Here is a 25,867-nt window from a genome sequence, read left to right as displayed (position 1 = left end):
GGGGAATGGGGTGTAGGGACTTTTGTTCTTGAGACCGGTGGGGAAGAGGGGAATGGGGTGTAGGGACTTTTGTTCTTGAGACCGGTGGGGAAGAGGGGAATGGGGTGTAGGGACTAATGTTCTTGAGACCGGTGAGGAAGAGGGGAATGGGGTGTAGGGACTTTTGTTCTTGAGACCGGTGGGGAAGAGTGGAATGGGGTGTAGGGACTTTTGTTCTTGAGACCGGTGGGGAAGAGGGGAATGGGGTGTAGGGACTAATGTTCTTGAGACCGGTGGGGAAGAGTGGAATGGGGTGTAGGGACTTTTGTTCTTGAGACCGGTGGGGAAGAGGGGAATGGGGTGTAGGGACTTTTGTTCTTGAGACCGGTGGGGAAGAGGGGAATGGGGTGTAAGGACTTTTGTTCTTGAGACCGGTGGGGAAGAGGGGAATGGGGTGTAGGGACTTTTGTTCTTGAGACCGGTGGGGAAGAGTGGAATGGGGTGTAGGGACTTTTGTTCTTGAGACCGGTGGGGAAGAGGGGAATGGGGTGTAGGGACTTTTGTTCTTGAGACCGGTGGGGAAGAGGGGAATGGGGTGTAGGGACTTTTGTTCTTGAGACCGGTGAGGAAGAGTGGAATGGGGTGTAGGGACTTTTGTTCTTGAGACCGGTGGGGAAGAGGGGAATGGGGTGTAGGGACTTTTGTTCTTGAGACCGGTGGGGAAGAGGGGAATGGGGTGTAGGGACCTTTGCAACACTACTGTGGTTAGCACAACCTCGTGATTTATTTAACTTCCTGTTTGTCTTTGTGATACTAGGGGGGGGGGGGGGACTTTTTGAACTTTCTGTTTGCCTTTGCGCAGTTAACTGAGAATACTCAATAGTAAATGAATGCAGTATTCACTATTATCTCTCTGCCTTCCCATTGGTTGTCTCTGTATCTCTAACCCTCCCTCTCAGACTTTAGATGTCACATAATCCCGTTGTGTGTGTGTGTGTGTGTGTGTGTGTGTGTGTGTGTGTGTGTGTGTGTGTGTGTGTGTGTGTGTGTGTGTGTGTGTGTGTGTGTGTGTGTGTGTGTGTGTGTGTGTGTGTGTGTGTGTGTGTGTGTGTGTGTGTGTGTGTGTGTGTGTGTGTGTAAGCGTGTGCATATGTGAGATGTAACCTAATGGTTTATTATAAGTGTCTACTTTTCATTGAAAACATTTAGTCAGAATTGTTTTCTTAAAGTTATTAGTTTTTTGGCCCATCATTTGTCGCCATAGCAACATGGACAATACTGGGTAAAGCTGACTGAATAGTTTCAGGATCTGAGATTGTTTGGTGTCTTCACCTGCAACTAACCAGAGTTTCAGTAAACCAGCTGATAAATTACAGAACACGGCTTTATAAGAAGGAAAAAGCATGTATGTCTCATATTCACTGTTATCTTTCTGCCTTCCCAATACCTTCCTCCAAGTCTCATATTCACTGTTATCTTTCTGCCTTCCCAATACCTTCCTCCAAGTCTCATATTCACTGTTATCTTTCTACCTTCCCAATACCTTCCTCCATGTCTCATATTCACTGTTATCTTTCTGCCTTCCCAATACCTTCCCCCATGTCTCATATTCACTGTTATCTTTCTACCTTCCCAATACCTTCCCCCATGTCTCATATTCACTGTTATCTTTCTACCTTCCCAATACCTTCCTCCATGTCTCATATTCACTGTTATCTTTCTACCTTCCCCCATGTCTCATATTCACTGTTATCTTTCTACCTCCCCAATACCTTCCTCCATGTCTCATATTCACTGTTATCTTTCTACCTTCCCAATACCTTCCCCCATGTCTCATATTCACTGTTATCTTTTTACCTTCCCAATACCTTCCTCCATGTCTCATATTCACTGTTATCTTTCTACCTTCCCAATACCTTCCTCCATGTCTAATATTCACTGTTATCTTTCTACCTTCCCCTATGTCTCATATTCACTGTTATCTTTCTACCTTCCCAATACCTTCCTCCATGTCTCATATTCACTGTTATATTTCTACCTTCCCAATACCTTCCTCCATGTCTCATATTCACTGTTATCTTTCTACCTTCCCAATACCTTCCTCCATGTCTCATATTCACTGTTATCTTTCTACCTTCCCAATACCTTCCTCCATGTCTCATATTCACTGTTATCTTTCTACCTTCCCAATACCTTCCTCCATGTCTCATATTCACTGTTATCTTTCTGCCTTCCCAATACCTTCCCCCATGTCTCATATTCACTGTTATCTTTCTACCTTCCCAATACCTTCCTCCATGTCTCATATTCACTGTTATCTTTCTACCTTCCCAATACCTTCCCCCAGTTCAGAGATGGCATGATGTGGTGTGCAGTCCTTCAGTCTCTATGAGCCAGATGCCGGTTGGTGTAAGAGAGGCTACTTCCTCTTCAGGACCGTCAGAAGTTATGTGAATTCCTCTTGTGTAATTGTCAGTAACTTTAAAACTTACAGTTACAAAATGGCTGTTGAAACTGTGGGCCACATTTCTCGGCAACATTAGAAGTGGGATAAATGTGTTGATTTGAAGGACAGACCGGCAGACTGTGGTAAGTCCAGGCTACATAGAACTGTTACAGTTAGATCGCTGTCAGACATTCAATAGACAGAAAGCTTGAGATATGATCCGTTATCATGCTGACCGACCTGATGGTCTCCGTAGGAAATGTTGTGAAAATATCACTACATTCTCTGTTATTTAGACTTAAAACTGGTTTGAAGGTGATCAGTCCTGCCACTGATCGCCTATGTGAACTGATCTGAACAGGTTTAGGCTGGTCATCTATGATAGGTAGGCTATAGCCGAGGTATAGACCTCGATCTGTATATCACTAACAAAACGCTATTATACATTATAACCTAGCCTACTTTACATAATATAAAATATCTTACTTGTTGCAAAATAAACCTTTCTGAATGTATAAATTATTTCCCCCTCAGATCAATCATGTCTGTTTTAGCCCTTCTGTCTACATTCTCAGATTCGTTTAGAAAAGAACAGATTGATAGATAATAGCCTACTTTTAATGAATACAAATAAGTGTGAGACATGGCCTTGTGTTGCTGCACTGTCTATAATGACCTTAACAAACAGTGACTTATTATTATTATTTTTAGTATTAGTGACAGTTACCATGGAGAAGAGATGTCACAACTACATAATCATGTGATTGCATTAAATCATCTGATTGTTTCGATATGTCTGTTAGTAAATGTTGTATTTCTAAGAATTAAATAATTAGTTGTCACTGTGTTAACCACAACCAACATGCTGGATCTCTGTTTAGGGGTTTGTGTTCTAAAATGAGTCTCTCTGGGGAGAGAGAGGAGGGTGGCCCTGCCTCTAAAACAAGTCTCTCTGGGGAGAGAGAGGAGGGGGGCCCTGCCTCTAAAATGAGTCTCTCTGGGGAGAGAGAGGAGGGGGGCCCTGCCTCTAAAACGAGTCTCTCTGGGGAGAGAGAGGAGGGGGGCCCTGTCTCTAAAACGAGTCTCTCTGGGGAGAGAGAGGAGGGGGGCCCTGCCTCTAAAACGAGCCTCTCTGGGGAGAGAGAGGAGGGCGGCCCTGCCTCTAAAACGAGTCTCTCTGGGGAGAGAGAGGAGGGGGGCCCTGCCTCTAAAACGAGTCTCTCTGGGGAGAGAGAGGAGGGGGGCCCTGCCTCTAAAACGAGTCTCTCTGGGGAGAGAGAGGAGTGGGGCCCTGCCTCTAAAACGAGTCTCTCTGGGGACGATTACTCCAATGCAAAGAGGTGAGATGACAATTTTGTTGAATAATTTATTACGTTTTTTTCCAAAACGCTTTGTGTTTGTGTTTTGTGTTTTTCATCAGAAATGATTGCTTATGGGTAGCCTTCAATGTTATTGTTCTCAGATGTTTAATTCATAGATTTAGTATTCATATATAGTTGTCAAAACGCTATATATCCATAGTTTAGCTGGAATGGAATGTTCGCATCCTGTATATTTGACTGTGATATGTGGTTGTTTCACCTAGCTATCCTAAAATGTATGCCTTTTCAACCCTTGAATACACTACAAGTTTGAATTTCCTGCTGTACGGCAACTGTACTGTAAGTCTCTCTGCGGCCAGTTTCCTGACAGCGATGGAATTTAGGATTCCGAGTATTTTTAACGATGCATCTTTCCTACATCAGATGAAGATGTAACATCTGTTTCCCAAAACACCACTAAATGCGTCATTAGAGCATGTGTTGATACTGATAGGATCTAAAGAAAGGGAGCGCTGCTCTCCGATCAGCTTTATCCATTCAAATCTTTCCTTAACATTAGAATTAATAACCTAATAATCCCCTTTTTACATTTGGCTCATTCATCCCCCCTCATCTCTCCTGTAACTATTCCCCAGATCGTTGCTGTAAATGAGAATATGTTCTCAGTCATCTTACCTGGTAAATTAAGGCTTAAATAAAATAAGTAAATCAAATAATTATTCCCAATAATAACAATGGATCAGCTCCTAGAGATGTTTACCCAATAAAAATCCACTAAATCAGGTCCCTCCGTGGAATGAGTTTGATGTAGGGCAGGGGAAGACACTTAGGGAGAAGCTCTCTTCAGCTGGTGGTGCTAATGAGAGGGGGTGTGGTCGACTATAGAGCCCCATAGTGGAGGTGTCATAATACCCATCAGTCAAACAGGGAAATGGTTCCAATCATTTTTCCACCGTTCATTTTTTTAAAACATCAAAGCAGACATCATGCTAGACTACAAATCCCTGCCAGCTCCTGCATGTCATCTCTAGCTGACACTTTTGCTAACAGATATTGTGTCAATTTTAAACTTGCACAAGACAGTTCATAGAATTGTCCATTTAAAGAAATGTAGACAATTTATTCATTACTACAGTACCAGTCAAAAGTTTGGCCACACCTACTCATTCCAGGGTTTTTGTAGTTCTTTTTCATTTTGGGGGGTAAATATAGTAAATATATTAAAAGATATTGTCCTAGAGAGAATAACACAGCTATCAAAGCGTCACGCCACGGTAAGCCTACACGAAACACAACCCTTATTTTAAGTGTTTCTAAAATACCCTTTGGGAAAAAATTATGGTGGAAAAACGATTGGAACCATTTCCTTATTTGACCGCTAGGTTTTATGGGTATTATGACTCATACTGTGGTACTGGTACTCTACAGGTTGGTCTTCTCATCAGGGTGAGCGTTACTGTGGTCAATGTTTCCACCTAGTGGTCAAATACAGTAGTGGAACCAGTAAAAGCCAGTAATCAGTAATTGTACTCAATGCCAGTAAACCAAATGTATCTAAGGGTTCTCCTACCCCGGATTGGGTCAATGTGATCTACATGATCTAAATTCTCGCAATGTGATCTACATGATTCGCTGCCTGTGCGGTTTATTTTACACATGATAGACCAAGTTACTCACTAGAATTTGTGAGGACTGAAATGCCATTTGATGTGCTGACCCCAACACCCCAGTGACCCTTCATTTCAAAGAGAGAGGACACTCGCTTTGTGAGTTATTTTATTGGGGAATTGAACAAGTCAGCAAAAACAAATGTGTTGGAGACATCCAGAGAGTGATGTTCTGGATCCCTTCCTTGGATAGTTTAGTCCCCAGAGGTCTTAACCTACATAAGGACTATAGTATGTTTTTGTGAAGGGCCCCTTTCTTTGTTAGTGTAGGCTTTCCCTGGAATTACGTTTTGATAACCGTGTAAATCTCTCGGATGAGTTGACTTTTAGCAATATATCCGGCTCTATTTACTCTCAGATTCAAAAATGTTAATTAGCATCAAAGTAAAACTACTAGCTCCTGCACGTGATCTCTAGCTGACACCTTTGCTAAGAGGTTTTGTGTCAATTTAAAACTTGCACAAGACAGTTCACAGCACGGTCTATTTAAAGACATGTAGCCAATTTATTCATTACAATATTTAACTAACATTAGATAGTTAATCCAGAGATTAGCTTTGCATCGGCAGTCTCGCTCAGATCATCATGGCATTTCAAGTTCATTATGACAGCCACATTAGCAGCTAATTAGTATTTCATTTTGGGAGGGTAAATACATGTGAATATATTGAGAAAAGTCACCTTTTCTTAGAGCGTTTTACACGGTTATCAAAACGTCACGGCAGGGGAAACACAGACCTTATTTTCAATGTTTTTAAAATCCTTTATGGGAAAAATGATTGGAACCATTTCCCTGTTTGACTGCTAGGTTTTATGGGTACTATGACTCACAATGTGGCACTCTATAGTCTACCACACCCTCTCATTAGCACCACCAGGGCTGCATTCAGTATGTTTTACCTTCATGAACCTTCAATTGAACGGAAACGGCGGTGTACTGAAGGACCAGTTGAAAAACAGGGTTGGGTTGTAGGTTGGGGAACGTTGTCAGCATGGCCACAGCTGTTTAAATACGTCACTCATTGCTTCAAGCCACACCTCGCCAAACGGGACCTAATGTAACCTAAAATCCATTCAAGAATGTCCAAGAAAGATTTGTGGAAGTGTGTCCTTCACTTCAAATCGTTATGTAAACGTAGCAAACTTTCAAGCAAACTGAACACAACTCAGCGGGAGACAATCGTAGACACTCATTCCACGTGGTGCCCTACACGAACTTGTCCATTCCCTTTGTGTGATTATTCTGATCTTGCTTCAATAAACAAATCATGTTTAATGGTGAGCGAGTGTTGCAAATGTTTTTTTCTCTAATGATGATCACATGTTTTGGTCGCACCTCGACAAACGTTAGTTGAGCGCCTTCCACTACTTTCAATGCTTTCAGGAAATATAAGGAGACCAATTACATACAGTAGCCTACAAGTAGCAAATAGAACTCAATTGATTGAACATGAAATGCATTTCAATATGAGTGAAATAGACCTTTAGCCTTCTGTTTATATTTTAATGCAGTCATCCCAGTTTTAATTTGAAGAATAATTTTATACGTCGCATGTTTGTATTAATTGCGAAGACATTGGTAAGTTTATATTTGTAGTCAACTTTGTTCTGAAGTTATCGGCGGTCACAGAGAGAAGGATAAACCATGTGATTATTTTTGTTTATGACTTGCCAAATTAAATTAAGGTTAAATAAAATATGTTTCCCCATCTGAGCTGATAGTAGATGAGAGATGTAATGTTTCTCTCTGTTGTGTTGAAGCCCAATCAAGCAGGAGAGACCAGCCTCCCCTGTACCCAGCTGTGTGTCCATGAAGAGTGACTGGTCTATGGATCCACCTAGAGACTTCAGAGAGGGAGACTTTTCTACTGATCAAAGGTAAGAAGAACTCATGGTTCATGGTCAGTGAGTTAAACAACACTGTCTCTAGTCATTTCTCCTCTCCCATTTCCAAATTATTTTTGTTGTTTTCATAATCCATAGGCTAATCTTTTTTTTCCATTTTCATAGTCCTAAAACAATATTAAACAAACACAACATTCCCTCTCTCTGTGTGTGTGTGTGTGTGTGTGTGTGTGTGTGTGTGTGTGTGTGTGTGTGTGTGTGTGTGTGTGTGTGTGTGTGTGTGTGTGTGTGTGTGTGTGTGTGTGTGTGTGTGTGTGTGTGTGTGTGTGTGTGTGTGTGTGTGTGTGTGTGTGTACTCTCTGGATGAGGAAATTTAATCTCATGTTTTGTCCACAGAAACCAACAGGAGAGATCAGAGTCAGAGATTCTCAGTGGTCAGTCTTCCCAGAGTCATCAAACAGACCTGGCCTCCATATTCAGTGTATGTGATCCTGTTATGTACATTTGTTTTTGTTTTACTAAAATCGATCTGTCAATAATTCATTAATATGTGCATGCGAAAGCATTTATTCTCTTGCTTAACTTATTTACTTTATTTATTTCAGTTGCTTGAAGAGAATCTTATGACATTTGTGAAGAACGAGCTGAAGATGTTCAAGAGGATTCTTAGTCCAGAACTCCCAGAAGGCTTTGAGAGTCAGAAGCAGGATAAGGAAGTGGTGGATGCTGAAGATGAGAAGCAGGAGAGCAGTGCCAGAGAGGGGGCTCTGAAGATCACACTGCACATCCTGAGGAAAATGAACCAGAAGGAGCTTGCTGACACACTGGAGAAATGTAAGAGCTGTCTGCCTCAAGTTGAATGCTGTTTTATTGCAAACATTTAAAAGCTGTAACTAAAGTACAGCTAAAGTAGCTGTGTAACTCAATGATATTGTAGCAGCCTTAACACAACACCTAGTGACCTCATCAAGTAGCAGCAGGGCTGTGTTGTGTTGGAGAAAGAGAGAGAGAGAGAGAGAGAGAGAGAGAGAGAGAGAGAGAGAGAGAGAGAGAAAGAGAGGAGAGAGAACATTAATAATGCCGTAAAAAATATTAATAATAATAGAATCAGTCACACCAGTGTGTAATGCATTATGAAAACATTTATACAGACAGTTAATAGAAAACAATGGTTATAATTTACAACATAGTCCTAAAACCACTGTAGGCATTAAAACAGACGTAATATCAATATCCTCTGTGTTAATTCTTCATTCAGATGAACTTGCTGTGATTTGCCAACGTGAACTCAAATCTAATCTAAAGAAGAAGTTTCAATGTGTATTTGAGGGGATCGCTAAACAAGGAAACCCAACACTTCTCAATAAGATCTACACAGAGCTCTACATCACAGAGGGTGGAAAAGGAGAGGTCAATAATGAACATGAGCTGAGACAGATTGAGACAACAACCAGGAAACAAGCAAGGCCAGAGACTGCAATCAAATGTAACGACATCTTCAAACCCTTAACTGGACAAGACAAACTTATCAGAACTGTGCTGACAAAGGGGGTCGCTGGCATTGGAAAAACAATCTCTGTGCAGAAGTTCATTCTGGACTGGGCTGAAGGAAAAGCAAATCAGGATGTCCAATTTGTATTTTCATTCCCTTTTCGGGAGCTGAATTTGATGAAAGGGGAAAAACACACTTTGACTGAACTTCTCAACCACTTCTCAGTGGAAACCAAACAATCAACAATCTCCAACTATGACAAGTACAAAGTTCTGTTCATCTTTGATGGTCTGGATGAGTGCCGACTGCCCCTAGACTTCCAGAAGAACAAGATCTGTTGTGACGTCACCAAGTCAACCTCAGTGGATGTTCTGCTGACAAATCTCATCAAGGGAAATCTGCTTCCCTCTGCTCTCCTCTGGATAACTACCCGACCTGCAGCAGCCAATAAGATCCCTTCAGGGTATGTTGACCAGGTGACAGAGGTACGAGGTTTCAATGACTCACAGAAGGAGGAGTACTTCAGGAAGAGATTCAGGGATCAGGATCTGGCCAGCAGAATCATCTCACACATAAAGACATCAAGGAGCCTCCACATCATGTGCCACATTCCAGTCTTCTGTTGGATTTCTGCAATAGTCCTTGAACATATGCTGAATCATAAGAGAGAAGAGATGCCCAAGACTCTGACTGAGATGTACACACACCTTGTGATGTTTCATATCCAACAGAAGAATGAAAAGTATCTTGGGAAAGAAGAGACAGGTCCACACTGGAATAAAGAGAGCATTCTGTCAATGGGAAAACTGGCTTTTCAACAGCTTGTGAATGGCAATCTGATTTTCTGTGTAGAAGACCTGAAAGAGGCTGGCATTGATGTCAATGAAGCCTCAGTTTACTCAGGATTGTGCACACAGCTCTTTAAAGAGGAATGTGGGCTGTACCAGAACAAGGTGTACTGCTTCGTGCATCTGAGCATTCAGGAGTTTCTGGCTGCTGTATATGTGTTCCTCTCCTTCATCAACAACAATGAGAATCTAATGGCCAAACCGCAATCAGTATCAAGCTACTTTTTTGCGCTGTTCAGAGACAAGCCTGAAGTTACTGTCTACAAGAGTGCTGTGGATAAAGCCTTAGAAAGTGAGACGGGAAACCTGGACCTTTTCCTCCGCTTCCTTCTGGGCCTCTCACTGGAGTCCAATCAGAAGCACTTACGAGGTCTACTGACAACGACAAGAAGCAGCTCACAGAGCCATGAAGAAACAGTCAAGTACATCAAGGAGAAGATCAGGGAGAATCCCTCCCCAGAGAGGTGCATCAATCTGTTCCACTGTCTGAATGAACTGAATGACCATTCTCTAGTGGAGGAGATCCAAAGCTACCTGAGATCAGGAAGTGTCTCAGACGCCAAACTGTCACCTTCACAGTGGTCAGCTCTGGTCTTTGTGTTGCTGACTTCAGAAAAGGAGATGGATGTCTTTGACCTGAAGGAATACTCCAGATCAGAGGAAGGTCTTCTAAGGCTGCTGCCAGTGGTCAAAGCCTCCAGAGCTGCTCTGTGAGTACATACAAATACATTTAAGTACTAATCATCAGGAAGAAATATTCAGTTTAGAGAAAAATATGTATTATTGAAAAACATATTGAATCAGTGCATTGGTGTTCACATTAGTATAACAATATAACGATACAATTCTAGGAGACGGAAGATGAATCTATATGTTGTGTGAGAGAATAAACCAAATGCATCTGCCATTGTCCTTCTACACTACTCATGTTAAATTAACAGTCTGTTTTAATATCATTATGATCTATTTGCAGGCTGTCAGGCTGTGGAGTCACAGAGGAAGGCTGTGCTGCTCTGGTCTCAGCTCTGAAGTCAAACGCCTCACACCTGAGAGAGCTGGATCTGAGTAACAATGACCTGAAGGATTCAGGAGTGAAGCTGCTGTCTGCTGGACTGGGGAATCCCCACTGTAAACTTGAGACTCTGAGGTCAGTATTCCTATAGTTGGTCAACAAGTGGTAACTGTTATCAGATCCACGTGTTTACCAGGCACACATACAGGTCCTTCGGGAAGTATTCAGACGCTTGACATTTTGTTATGTTACAGCGTTATTCTAATACTGATTAAATACAAAGTTGTCCTCATCAGTCTACACACAATACCCCATAATGACAAAGCGAAAACATGTTTTTAGGAATCTTGGCAAATTTATTCAAAAAATAAACTGAATTATCTTATTTTCAGAAGTATTCAGACCCTTTGCTCGAAATTGAACTCAGGTGCATCCTTTTTCCGTTGATCATCCTTGAGATGTTTATACAATTTGATTTGAGTCGACCTGTGGTAAATTCAAGTGATTGGACATGATTTGGAAAGGCACACACCTGTCTATAATGTCCCACAGTTGACTGCATATGTCAGAGCAACAACCAAGCCATGAGGTCAAATATATTTTTCGTAGAGCTCCAAGACAGGATTGTGTCAAGGCACAGATCTGGGGAAGGGTACCAAAACATTTCTACAGAATTGAAGGTCCCCAAGAACACAGTGGACTCCATCAATTAAAAATTGAAGAAGTATCAGGCCTTTATGGTAGAGTGGCCAGAAGGAAGCCACTCCTCAGTAAAGGCACGACAGCTCCCTTAGAGTTTGCCAAAAGGCACCTAAACGCTGCTGGGTTTTTCACGCTTAACAATTTCTTGTGTGTATAAAGAATGTACCACCACACAAATGACATCCAGCAGGCCAGTGGTCAAAAACAGATTATTGATGAAAGAGGACAAAGGAGGCTGACCTGAATTGTACAGAGCAACAGACAGGCTGCAGTTAGTCAACTGACAGTCAGTACAACATTGATGCCCAAGAACCATTGAAGAATGCGCAACTGTGGCATGGGGTACATGCATCAATCATGCCGTGTGTCAACATTGCATGCTGGTGGTGGTAGTGCGATGGTGGCCCTTTGGTGGCTCTTTGATAAAAGTGGAGCATTGTTTTAATGCCACAGGATATCTGAACATCATTGCCAATCAGATGCATCCCTTCATGCCAGCAGTGTATCCATCTGCAAATAGATTTTCTTCAGCAGGATAACGCCCCATGCCACAATACTAGGATTGTCCAGGAATGGTTCCACGAACATGATAGTGAATTCAGCTTACTGCAGTGGCCTGCGCAGTCACCAGATCTCAAACCAATTGAGCGTCTGTGTGATGAGATGGAACAACCTATTTGGAGTAGAGATCCACTACCAGCCAACTTAACACAACTGTGGGAAGCGTTGGAGTCAACATGGGCCAGCATCCCTGTCTAACGCATTTCGACACCTTGTAGAATCCATGCCTCACCGAATTTTGGCTGTTTAGAGGGCAAAAGTGGGTGCAACTCAATATTAAGAAGGTGTTAATTTACAAATGAAAAGCACTTTATGTATCTAGTTCTCCCATTTGAAGAAGTCCTAATTACTTGGACAAATTCACTTTTTAGTGTATTAAAGAAGTACTTGGTCCAATATTCATATTCGACTTATGCTAGGCACTGTAAATAAAGTGTTGTCATTTCTAAACGGTGAAACAGATACGTATAAAAAATACCATAAAATAAAAGGTGACATTATATACTGTCACCTCATATGAAACATTTGATCTCAAATCGAAAATGCTTGAGTACAGAGATAATTTAAAACGTGTTTCTTCTCTGTCAAAATAGATATGGTGTGGACTGTATACTCAATGCAATCTAAATCTGATACCCCACTGTCATTATAGATATGGTGTGGACTGTATACTCAATGCAATCTAAATCTGATCTGTCTGTCTTTTGACTGGTACTGCTTTTTAAAATGGTCTGGTCATTCTACTCAAATATTTGTACTATACATTGTTTGTCTCTACAAGCAATACTTTGATAAAAAAACATGTTTTTATAATGATATATTCATTTATGAATAGATATGGCAGGTTTCAGGACATTGATATATCTGAAAATGTTACAAAATATATACTGCCACTATTTTCACCACCAAAGAATAGCAGTGTGGTTTAAATATGATTTGACTCTTTGCAGGCTGTCAGGCTGTCTAGTCACAGACAAAGGCTGTGCTTCTCTGGTCTCAGCTCTGAAGTCAAACCCCTCACACCTGAGAGAGCTGGACCTGAGCTACAATCACCCAGGAGACTCAGGAGTCAGACTGCTCTCTGCTGGACTGGAGGATCCACACTGCAGACTGGAGAAACTCAGGTATGTATTGGGTTTATGTCAATGTGTCATATCAGACGTGTTTGAGTTATCAGGCTAGTTAAAACTTCTACTTGCTACTCATCCCGGATCCGGGATGCACCCCCCACAGTAAAAAAGCTGACTAGCATAGCCTAGCATAGCGTCACAAGTAAATAGAAGCATCTAAATATCATTAAATCACAAGTCCAAGACACCAGATGAAAGATACAGATCTTGTGAATCCAGTCATCATTTCTGATTTTTAAAATGTTTTACAGGGAAGACACAATATGTAAATCTATTAGCTAACCATGATAGCAAAAGACACCACTATTTTTCTCCACCATTTTTTTCCTGCATCAGTAGCTATCACTAATTCGACTAAATAAAGATATATATATAGCCACTAACCAAGAAACAACTTCATAAGATGACAGTCTGATAACATATTCATGGTATAGGATAGTTTTTTTTAGAAAAATGTGCATATTTCAGGTATAAATCACATTTCTACATTGCAGCTGCAATCTGAAATAGCGTTGGAAGCAGCCGGAATAATTACAGAGACCGACGTCAATTACCAAAAGAATCATCCTAAAACACTTCTGAAAAATACACAGCCTACAGCAATCGAAAGACACAGATCTTGTGAATCCAGACAATATTTCAGATTTTCTAAGTGTTTTACAGCGAAAACACAATATATCGTTATATTAGCATACCACATGAGCTAACATCACCCAGCATTGAATCCAGCCAAAAGGTTCGATAACGTTATCGCCACCAAAATATATTAATTTTTTCACTAACCTTCTCAGAATTCTTCAGATGACAGTCCTGTAACATCATATTACACAATGCATATAGCTTTTGTTCGAAAATGTGCATATTTAGCAGCATAAATCGTGGTTATACAATGTAATCTGTAAAAACATTGCATGCATTCTGGCCGGCGCCATATTGGAGAAGCGCCTAATATAATAAAAAAACTATTCATAAACTTGACTAAAAAATATAAGTTGGACACCAATTGAAAGATAAATTAGTTCTTAATGCAATCGCTGTGTTAGATTTTTAAAATTAACGTTACTAGACATATAGTGTGCGTTGCAGCCAGACCAGTGCCTGCAAACATGGTGATCAAACACTATTACATTTTTCCACATAAATACGGAATAACATCATAAATAGTTATTACTTTTGGACGAGCTTCCATCAGTATCTTGGGCAAAGTGTCCTTTCTCCAAAAGAATCGTTGCTTTGTTGTAAAACGACCTCCTCAACTTCGAAACTAGCAGCTAACTATAGCTACACGGCACACACGTGCCCAAATCATCAAACGCAATACTAAGGAAATTCAGAAAAATAGCAATATACTATTTATACTCGCATAAACTGATATAAATCGGTTTCAAATAACTTCGTTATGATGTTTCTAACACCTATATTTAATTAAATTACAGACGGATACATCTCTGGTCGATAACTGAGCGTTCCAAAATTTCATCCTGAGGTCTTGCCTTGCGCCATGACGAACGAGAAAAAGAAAGATAGTCTCGTTCCTTCCGGCTTTATAAACTCCGACAGCTACGTAGAGCGCCCATTCCACTTCTCATTGGTTACTGACATCCAGGGGAAGGCGGGTGCAGTTCATTTCGGGTCATAGGATATACACAGAGCTTAAAACTGATCTGAGAACAGAGACTATTTTTCAGACCTTCGCAGTTCCTGTCATGGATTTCGCTGCAGATAGAGTTCTGGGTCACCCACAGACATAATTCAAACTGTTTTAGAAACTAGAAATTGTTTTCTATCCAATAGTAATAATAATATGCATATTGTACAAGCAAGAATTGAGTACGAGGCAGTTTAATTTGGAGATGCAAAAAAAGAGGAAGTTCTAACAGCGCCCCCTATTGACAAAAGTTATAAGTGGTGCTTCATATACAGCACTTCTGTAACAACTTGAACTGCGGGACTCAACACGTTACAGAAAAGATTCATTGTATAGGAAGCTCTGAGGACAGGTCGTCTGGATATTGGACAACCAATATACTGGCAGATGCAAACAGATCATCATCTTTAGCGGACACCAGTTCGAGGTTTGAAATTATTATCTTTTAGCCAAACATCTTATCTGTTTTTGGCTTCTTGCGGTCAATTTGCAATCTATTAATTATTTGTAATTATGTTCCCCCCGACCATCCGCTCAAGAAATCGGCCCGCGGCTGAATCTAGTTGATGGTCCCTGGCCTATAGGCTGAATCTAGTTGATGATCCCTGGCCTATAGGCTGAATCTAGTTGATGGTCCCTGGCCTATAGGCTGAATCTAGTTGATGGTCCCTGGCCTATAGGCTGAATCTAGTTGATGGTCCCTGGCCTATAGGCTGAATCTAGTTGATGGTCCCTGGCCTATAGGCTGACTCTAGTTGATGGTCCCTGGCCTATAGGCTAACTCTAGTTGATGGTCCCTGGCCTATAGGCTGAATCTAGTTGATGGTCCCTGGCCTATAGACTGAATCTAGTTGATGGTCCCTGGCCTATAGGCTGAATCTAGTTGATGGTCCCTGGCCTATAGGCTGAATCTAGTTGATGGTCCCTGGCCTATAGGCTGAATCTAGTTGATGATCCCTGGCCTATAGGCTGAATCTAGTTGATGATCCCTGGCCTATAGGCTGAATCTAATTGATGATCCCTGGCCTATAGGCTGAATCTAGTTGATGGTCCCTGGCCTATAGGCTGAATCTAGTTGATGGTCCCTGGCCTATAGGCTGAATCTAGTTGATGGTCCCTGGCCTATAGGCTGAATCTAGTTGATGGTCCCTGGCCTATAGGCTGAATCTAGTTGATGATCCCTGGCCTATAGGCTGAATCTAGTTGATGGTCCCTGGCCTATAGGCTGAATCTAGTTGATGATCCCTGGCCTATAGGCTGAATCTAGTTGATGGTCCCTGGCCTATAGGCTGAATCTAGTTGATGGTCCCTGGCCTATAGGCTGAATCTAGTTGATGGTCCCTGGCCTATAGGCTGAATCTAGTTGATGGTCCCTGGCCTTATAGGCTGAATCTAGTTGATGGTCCCTGGCCTATAGGCTGAATCTAGTTGATGGTCCCTGGCCTATAGGCTGAATCTAGTTGATGGTCCCTGGCCTATAGGCTGAATCTAGTTGATGGTCCCTGGCCTATAGGCTGAATCTAGTTGATGGTCCCTGGCCTATAGGCTGAATCTAGTTGATGGTCCCTGGCCTATAGGCTGAATCTAGTTGATGGTCCCTGGCCTATAGGCTGAATCTAGTTGATGGTCCCTGGCCTATAGGCTGAATCTAGTTGATGGTCCCTGGCCTATAGGCTGAATCTAGTTGATGGTCCCTGGCCTATAGGCTGAATCTAGTTGATGGTCCCTGGCCTATAGGCTGAATCTAGTTGATGGTCCCTGGCCTATAGGTTGAATCTAGTTGATGATCCCTGGCCTATAGGCTGAATCTAGTTGATGGTCCCTGGCCTATAGGCCTAATTTGCTGTCTGGCTGATACATTAAATGTTGTTTTTATTTTAGGGGGGGGGGGGGGACTCCCACCTTGCGGGGGTCCTGAGAAACTGTGTTACACAAGTGCTGAACGTGTGTGTGTGTGTGTGTGTCTGTGTGTGTCTGAGTGAGTTCACCTGTATCCCTCAATGACTGTCTGTTCTTCTGCTTACCACTACAGTGTGGAACATGGTGGAGAGAACAGAATGAAGCCTGGGCTTAGAAAATGTAAGTGTTGACTGCTGTGAAGAATATGACTAAGAATAAGTCTTAATTCAAGTTAAGTCAAAGTCAAAGACCACCATCATTACTTACTTGGTCATATTAAATATAATATGTAGTTCTACAGAAGCAGAAATCAGGGACACCAAAGTTTAGAAAGAGTTGCTTTGACAATGTGTGTCTGTGTATGTGTTTGGCGTGCTCGTGTTACATTAGAAATGTGTGTGTAATTAATCAGAATAAGTGTGTTTTATATTACCGTACAGTATTACCTATGATCATTCAACAAGCCTCAAGTTACCTTAACTTCTCCTTTTGACACCTAGAAAAATCTACATTAAATTAATTTGTGAAAAGTAAGTTAACATTTTAATGTGAATGATGATGATTTCTAATATTATGTCTGGTTTCATCCATCAGATGCCTGTGATCTCACACTGGACCCAAACACAGTAAACAGACACCTCTCTCTGTCTGAGGAGAACGGAAAGGTGACATGTAGGAGAGAGGAGCAGCCGTATCCTGATCACCCAGAGAGATTTCAGGACAGGGAACAGGTGCTGTGTAGAGAGGGTCTGACTGGGCGCTGTTACTGGGAGGTAGAGTGGAGTGGGAAAGGGGCTGATATAGGAGTGACATATAAAGGAATCAGCAGGAGAGGAAGGGGTTATGACTGTGTGATTGGATACAATGACAAGTCCTGGAGTCTGGACTGCTATGACAACAGTTACACTGCCTGGCATAATAATAATCCCACTACCATAGACGTCCCCTCCTCCAGCTCCCACAGAGTAGGAGTGTATCTGGACTGGCCAGCCGGCACTCTGTCCTTCTACAGAGTCTCCTCTGACACACTGACCCACCTGTACACATTCTACACCACTTTCACTGAGCCCCTCTATCCAGGGTTTTATGTTTGGGATGACTCCTCAGTGTCCCTGTGTCAAACACAACATGATGTTTCACTCTAATCCTGGTCATGTTCAGTAAGACACACTGGAGCAACAATGTAGAATATCTCTCTAGTGTATAAACATATGTTACAGACTTTCGTTTATTTTTTCTATAATATTTGAGGTTGGACATTAGCATGTTGGGCGCACCAATTGGTGTCACCTCGTTAGTCAGTATGTGTTACACCTGTGCTGGCTTGTCATCTCGTTAGTCGGGTGATGTTTCACCTGTGTGGCTGGCCCAGTGCTCCAGTTGGCTTGGAAGATTTGGAGGGTCAACGTTTTTAGTTGGCGCTCCCCATTTTGATTTCTAGAAAACAATCCTTTATCTGATCTTGCCTGTTTTAGATTTGCTTCACTTTTTGGTTTGCTTCCTGTCTTTGGGATTTTCTTTTGTTTACCTCTTCTTGGTGAATTTAGTGGGTCTCATGGTGGGTGTCTTTTAGGTTCCAGTTGTTGTTGCTAGTCATCTTTCAGTGGACACCCCCATGGCTGTTTTTCAGAACCCCTCCTAAAACCCCATCTGTTTCCTTTTGGGTGCTGTCAGTGACTCTTTGTTATTTCCCTCTTCTGTTTAAGCGACAATTTTTGGTGTCTTGCTGGGTAACATGACAATGATTATAAATATTCATCAATAAACACCATTGAGTTGACAGACATTGTCAACTAGAGTCTTTCATTAATATAATGAATCACAACACTGTGTTGTAAAAACTGTTTTCATTTACAAATCATTGATCTTGTTATTATTGGGCTTCTTGGTGTTTGTAAATATTGTTGTCTGTAGAATGTTTTTGTTGTTTGTGATCAAGTTTTTATATTTTTGTGATTGACAAGACAAACAAAAACAAATAACCTGCATTACGCAAATACACATTTATCCCCCCTTCCCGTTCTCCATCCCACCCACAGGACCTTCTTACTTATGTGCATATATTAAAGTAATGATTTATACTGCCAAGTGTTGTAGTCCATATGTTAATATTCTCTGATTTTGCACCATGCAGTTGAGATTTTGACATTTTAAATCAGTTATATCCATTAATAAATGAATCCATTGATGATGGAAGAGTGTGTGGGGCTTGCCATCTTAGGGCAACCATTTTCTTGGCTGCTCTTGGGCCGGCAAGCCAAATCCTTCTCTATCTGTATGTTAAATTGAGTGAAGAGTCATTAGGCAGTAACACATTGGGCAGACATCAAATAAAAACATTTTGGTCACATACACATGGTCAGCAGATGTTATTGGTCACATACACATGGTCAGCAGATGTTAATGGTCACATACACATGGTCAGCAGATGTTAATGGTCACATACACATGGTCAGCAGATGGTTAATGGTCACATACACATGGTCAGCAGATGTTAATGGTCACATACACATGGTCAGCAGATGTTAATGGTCACATACACATGGTCAGCAGATGTTAATGGTCACATACACATGGTTAGCAGATGTTAATGGTCACATACACATGGTCAGCAGATGTTAATGGTCACATACACATGGTCAGCAGATGTTAATGGTCACATACACATGGTCAGCAGATGGTTAATGGTCACATACACATGGTCAGCAGATGGTTAATGGTCACATACACATGGTCAGCAGATGTTAATGGTCACATACACATGGTCAGCAGATGTTAATGGTCACATACACATGGTCAGCAGATGGTTAATGGTCACATACACATGGTCAGCAGATGGTTAATGGTCACATACACATGGTCAGCAGATGTTAATGGTCACATACACATGGTCAGCAGATGTTAATGGTCACATACACATGGTTAGCAGATGTTAATGGTCACATACACATGGTCAGCAGATGTTAATGGTCACATACACACGGTTAGCAGATGTTAATGGTCACATACACACGGTTAGTAGATGTTATTGGTCACATACACACGGTTAGCAGATGTTAATGGTCACATACACATGGTTAGCAGATGTTAATGGTCACATACACATGGTTAGCAGATGTTAATGGTCACATACACATGGTTAGCAGATGTTAATGGTCACATACACATGGTCAGCAGATGTTAATGGTCACATACACACGGTTAGCAGATGTTAATGGTCACATACACACGGTTAGTAGATGTTATTGGTCACATACACACGGTTAGCAGATGTTAATGGTCACATACACATGGTTAGCAGATGTTAATGGTCACATACACATGGTTAGCAGATGTTAATGGTCACATACACATGGTTAGCAGATGTTAATGGTCACATACACATGGTCAGCAGATGTTAATGGTCACATACACATGGTCAGCAGATGTTAATGGTCACATACACATGGTCAGCAGATGTTAATGGTCACATACACATGGTCAGCAGATGTTAATGGTCACATACACATGGTCAGCAGATGGTTAATGGTCACATACACATGGTTAGCAGATGTTAATGGTCACATACACATGGTCAGCAGATGTTAATGGTCACATACACATGGTCAGCAGATGTTAATGGTCACATACACATGGTCAGCAGATGTTAATGGTCACATACACATGGTCAGCAGATGTTAATGGTCACATACACATGGTCAGCAGATGTTAATGGTCACATACACATGGTTAGCAGATGTTAATGGTCACATACACATGGTTAGCAGATGTTAATGGTCACATACACATGGTTAGCAGATGTTAATGGTCACATACACATGGTTAGCAGATGTTAATGGTCACATACACATGGTTAGCAGATGTTAATGGTCACATACACATGGTCAGCAGATGTTAATAGTCACATACACATGGTCAGCAGATGTTAATGGTCACATACACATGGTTAGCAGATGTTAATGGTCACATACACATGGTCAGCAGATGGTTAATGGTCACATACACATGGTCAGCAGATGGTTAATGGTCACATACACATGGTTAGCAGATGTTAATGGTCACATACACATGGTTAGCAGATGTTAATGGTCACATACACATGGTTAGCAGATGTTAATGGTCACATACACATGGTTAGCAGATGTTAATGGTCACATACACATGGTTAGCAGATGTTAATGGTCACATACACATGGTTAGCAGATGTTAATGGTCACATACACATGGTCAGCAGATGTTAATGGTCACATACACATGGTCAGCAGATGTTAATGGTCACATACACATGGTTAGCAGATGTTAATGGTCACATACACATGGTTAGCAGATGTTAATGGTCACATACACATGGTTAGCAGATGTTAATGGTCACATACACATGGTTAGCAGATGTTAATGGTCACATACACATGGTTAGCAGATGTTAATGGTCACATACACATGGTTAGCAGATGTTAATGGTCACATACACATGGTCAGCAGATGTTAATGGTCACATACACATGGTCAGCAGATGTTAATGGTCACATACACATGGTTAGCAGATGTTAATGGTCACATACACATGGTCAGCAGATGTTAATGGTCACATACACATGGTCAGCAGATGTTAATGGTCACATACACATGGTTAGCAGATGTTAATGGTCACATACACATGGTTAGCAGATGTTAATGGTCACATACACATGGTTAGCAGATGTTAATGGTCACATACACATGGTTAGCAGATGTTAATGGTCACATACACATGGTTAGCAGATGTTAATGGTCACATACACATGGTCAGCAGATGTTAATGGTCACATACACATGGTTAGCAGATGTTAATGGTCACATACACATGGTCAGCAGATGTTAATGGTCACATACACATGGTCAGCAGATGTTAATGGTCACATACACATGGTCAGCAGATGTTAATGGTCACATACACATGGTTAGCAGATGTTAATGGTCACATACACATGGTCAGCAGATGTTTAATGTGAGTGTAGCGAAATGCTTATGCTTCTAGATCCGACAATGCAGTAATATCTAACAAGTAATCTAACAATTCCCCAACTACTACCTTATACACACAAATCTAAAGGGGTGAATGAGAATATGTACATATAAGTATTTGGATGAGCGATGGCCGAGCGGCATAGGCAAGGTGCAGTAGATGGTATAAAATACAGTATATACATGTGATATGAGTAGTGTAAGATATGTAATCAAATCAGAGTTTATTTGTCACGTGCGCCGAATACAACAGGTGTAGACCTTACAGTGAAATGCTTACTTACAGGCTCTAACCAATAGTGGGGAAAAATGTTGTCTGTGTGTGTGTAGTTATGTAAAGAAATAAAACAACAGTAAAAAGAATCCTAGCAGGACAAATTCAGACTTAGTGTAAGGGGCCAGGGGAGAGTTTAGGGCAGGTAAGGTACAGGCCTCTTGAAAAACAAAGGATAGTCCCACTAAGCCCAAACCAGAAGGGATGGCGTATCGCTGCAGAATGCTGTGGGAGCCATGTTGGTTAAGTGTGCCTTGAATTCTAAATAAATCACAGACAGTGTTACCTGCAAAGCATCCCCCACACCATAACACCTCCTCCTCCATGTTTTACGGTGGGAAATACACATGAGGAGAAAACCTCTGGGCATAAAGACACGGCGGTTGGAACCAAAAATCTCAAATTTGGACTCCAGACCAAAGGACAACTTTCCACCGGTTTAATGTCCATTGCTAGTGTTGCTTGGCCCAAGCAAGTCTCTTCTTATTATTGTTGTCCTTTAGTAGTGGTTTCTTTGCAGCATTTCGACCATGAAGGCCTGATTCACACAGTCTCCTCTGAACAGTTGATGTTGAGATGTGTCTGTTACTTGAACTCTGTGAAGCATTTATTTGGGCTGCAATTTCTGAGGCTGGTACCTTTAATGAATTTATCCTCTGCAGCAGAGGTAACTCTGGATCTTCCATTCCTGTTGCTGTCCTCATGAGAGCCAGTTTCATCATAGCGCTTGAATGTTTTTGCGAAAGCACTTTAATAAGCTTTCAAAGTTCTTGACATTTTCCGTATTGACTGGCCGTCATGTCTTAAGGTAATGATGTACTGTCGTTTTTCTTTGCTTATTTGAGCTGTTCTTGCCATAATATGGATTTGGTATTTTACCAAATAGGGCTATCTTCTGCATACGCCCCTATCTTGTCACAACACAACTGATTGGCTCAAACACATTAAGAAGGAAAGAAATTCCACAAATTAACTATTACAGTAGGAAGGCACACCTGTTAATTGAAATGCACTCCAGGTGACTACCTCATGAAGGTGGTTGAGAGAATGCCAAGAGTGTGCAAAGCTGTCATCAAGGCAAAGGGTGGCTATTTGAAGAATATCAAATATATGTTGATTTGTTTAACACTTTTTTTGTTTACTACGTGATTCTATATGTGTTATTTCATGGTTTTGATGTTTTCACTATTATTCTACATTGTAGAAAATAGTACAAATAAAGAAAAACCCTCGAATGAGTTCTAAAACTTTTGACCAGTAGTGTAGCTCACTATTTGAATTATTTATTCTATACAGTCATTCTTGCTAATCTTTATCAAGGGTGTCAATAATGTGGGACCCCATTGTATACTTCAAAGTTAGAGATATGTTGAACCTGGATCCATCATAATGATTCTACATGTTATAGTATGAACCTGGATCCATCATAATGATTATATATGTTATAGTATGAACCTGGATCATCATAATGATTCTACATGTTATAGTATGAACCTGGATCATCATAATGATTATATATGTTATAGTATGAACCTGGACCATCATAATGATTCTACATGTTATAGTATGAACCTGGATCATCATAATGATTCTACATGTTATAGTATGAACCTGGATCCATCATAATGATTCTACATGTTATAGTATGAACCTGGATCATCATAATGATTCTACATGTTATAGTATGAACCTGGATCATCATAATGATTCTACATGTTATAGTATGAACCTGGATCATCATAATGATTCTACATGTTATAGTATGAACCTGGATCATCATAATGAATCTACATGTTATAGTATGAACCTGGATCATCATAATGATTCTACATGTTATAGTATGAACCTGGATCATCATAATGAATCTACATGTTATAGTATGAACCTGGATCATCATAATGATTCTACATGTTATAGTATGAACCTGGATCATCATAATGAATCTACATGTTATAGTATGAACCTGGATCATCATAATGAATCTACATGTTATAGTATGAACCTGGATCATCATAATGATTCTACATGTTATAGTATGAACCTGGATCATCATAATGATTCTACATGTTATAGTATGAACCTGGATCATCATAATGATTCTACATGTTATAGTATGAACCTGGATATCACATAATGATTATACATGTTATCGTATGCCATGGCCTTTACTGGCCAAAGGTAATGTTATGTTTATGATATACTATGGTGTTGTGTCGCTAGACTTTGACCTGATATTATTGCATTATTGCATCCAAAGATCAACTGAACCTAGAACACAGATACAGAGACACTTGTCATCAGGAAGGTGCTCTCTCAGCACAACGGAAAATATCTCAATGACTTGACATGTTCTGGTTGTGAATTCGGCTACAAGGTAAGAATCTTCCCAGGGATTATTGTAAAGTGTGTAGGGACATTAAATGTATGGTGTTATTTTAGTATAGTGAATGACAGTAAAACACTCAGATCTAACAGTCCATTTCACCTGGGACAGGTACGTGACAGTTCAATCATACAAAATGGCGCTAACTGGGCGTAGGCAAGTCAAATTCAAAAACATATTGTTCATTTATCATATTATATGATTTGTATATCTGGTTATTTTACCATTTGTAAAAATGTTAATGTTTCATAGTTCTAAATCATCTGACAGAATATCAGAACATTTGTTCTTTTCAAAATTACAATGATTTCCTGTTTCTTGTGTAATTTGGTATAAAAACACTGAACATACTTTTCTTAACATTGTTATTATGAATTATATTTATTAATAGCATAATAATAGCATAGCTGTTGAACAAGGCAACACACTGGAATGAGTGAAATGATTAAAAGAGAAAGTGAGATATTATTATTATTATTATTATTTCCACTACATGGAGAAGAGGTGAAACCTACCAGTCATGACTACATGTTCATGTGATGCATTAAATCACCTGACTGTTTGGACGTGTCTGTTAGTAAATGTTTTATTTCTAAGAGATAATGAATAAAAGAGAACAATTGACATTCAATAATTAGTTGTCACTGTGTTAACCACAACCAACATGTTGGATCTCTGTTTAGTTGTCACTGTGTTAACCACAACCAACATGCTGGATCTCTGTTTAGTTGTCACTGTGTTAACCACAACCAACATGTTGGATCTCTGTTTAGTTGTCACTGTGTTAACCACAACCAACATGCTGGATCTCTGTTTAGTTGTCACTCTGTTAACCACAACCAACATGTTGGATCTCTGTTTAGTTGTCACTGTGTTAACCACAACCAACATGTTGGATCTCTGTTTAGTTGTCACTGTGTTAACCACAACCAACATGCTGGATCTCTGTTTAGTTGTCACTGTGTTAACCACAACCAACATGTTGGATCTCTGTTTAGTTGTCACTGTGTTAACCACAACCAACATGTTGGATCTCTGTTTAGTTGTCACTGTGTTAACCACAACCAACATGTTGGATCTCTGTTTAGTTGTCACTGTGTTAACCACAACCAACATGTTGGATCTCTGTTTAGTTGTCACTGTGTTAACCACAACCAACATGCTGGATCTCTGTTTAGTTGTCACTGTGTTAACCACAACAAACATGTTGGATCTCTGTTTAGTTGTCACTGTGTTAACCACAACCAACATGCTGGATCTCTGTTTAGTTGTCACTGTGTTAACCACAACCAACATGTTGGATCTCTGTTTAGTTGTCACTGTGTTAACCACAACCACTACATGTTGGATCTCTGTTTAGTTGTCACTATGTTAACCACAACCAACATGTTGGATCTCTGTTTAGTTGTCACTGTGTTAACCACTACATGTAGAATCTCTCTTTAGTTGTCACTGTGTTAACCAAAACCAAGATGCTGGATCTCTGTTTAGTTGTCACTGTGTTAACCACAACCAACATGTTGGATCTCTGTTTAGTTGTCACTGTGTTAACCACAACCAACATGTTGGATCTCTGTTTAGTTGTCACTGTGTTAACCACAACCAACATGTTGGATCTCTGTTTAGTTGACACTGTGTTAACCACAACCAACATG

At 40.6% G+C, this 25,867-nt stretch overlaps 1 protein-coding gene across 2 annotated transcripts in view; it reads left to right on the top strand.

Annotated features, from left to right (window-relative positions):
- Window positions 1-2,360: 2,360 nt before the first annotated feature.
- The window catches only part of LOC139571038 (NLR family CARD domain-containing protein 3-like), a 388,726-nt gene continuing 365,219 nt past the window's right edge, over window positions 2,361-25,867 (top strand). Inside the window, exons 1-10 of one of the 2 annotated variants that reach the window (XM_071393642.1) lie at window positions 2,372-2,568; window positions 3,307-3,765; window positions 7,176-7,292; window positions 7,656-7,740; window positions 7,865-8,093; window positions 8,518-10,309; window positions 10,573-10,746; window positions 12,825-12,998; window positions 16,685-16,731; window positions 17,146-18,331. In XM_071393642.1, coding sequence (XP_071249743.1) covers window positions 3,323-3,765; window positions 7,176-7,292; window positions 7,656-7,740; window positions 7,865-8,093; window positions 8,518-10,309; window positions 10,573-10,746; window positions 12,825-12,998; window positions 16,685-16,731; window positions 17,146-17,696 — 3,612 coding nt within the window. In that variant the 5' untranslated portion in view covers window positions 2,372-2,568; window positions 3,307-3,322 and the 3' untranslated portion in view covers window positions 17,697-18,331. Of the gene's footprint in view, window positions 2,569-3,306; window positions 3,766-7,175; window positions 7,293-7,655; window positions 7,741-7,864; window positions 8,094-8,517; window positions 10,310-10,572; window positions 10,747-12,824; window positions 12,999-16,684; window positions 16,732-17,145; window positions 18,332-25,867 lie in introns of those variants that run through there. The other variant, XM_071393561.1, reaches the window with a different exon arrangement.

The sequence above is a fragment of the Salvelinus alpinus genome, chromosome 1 (genome assembly GCF_045679555.1).
Source record: "Salvelinus alpinus chromosome 1, SLU_Salpinus.1, whole genome shotgun sequence".
NCBI lineage: Eukaryota > Metazoa > Chordata > Actinopteri > Salmoniformes > Salmonidae > Salvelinus > Salvelinus alpinus.
This window is presented reverse-complemented; position numbering and strand designations above follow the sequence as displayed.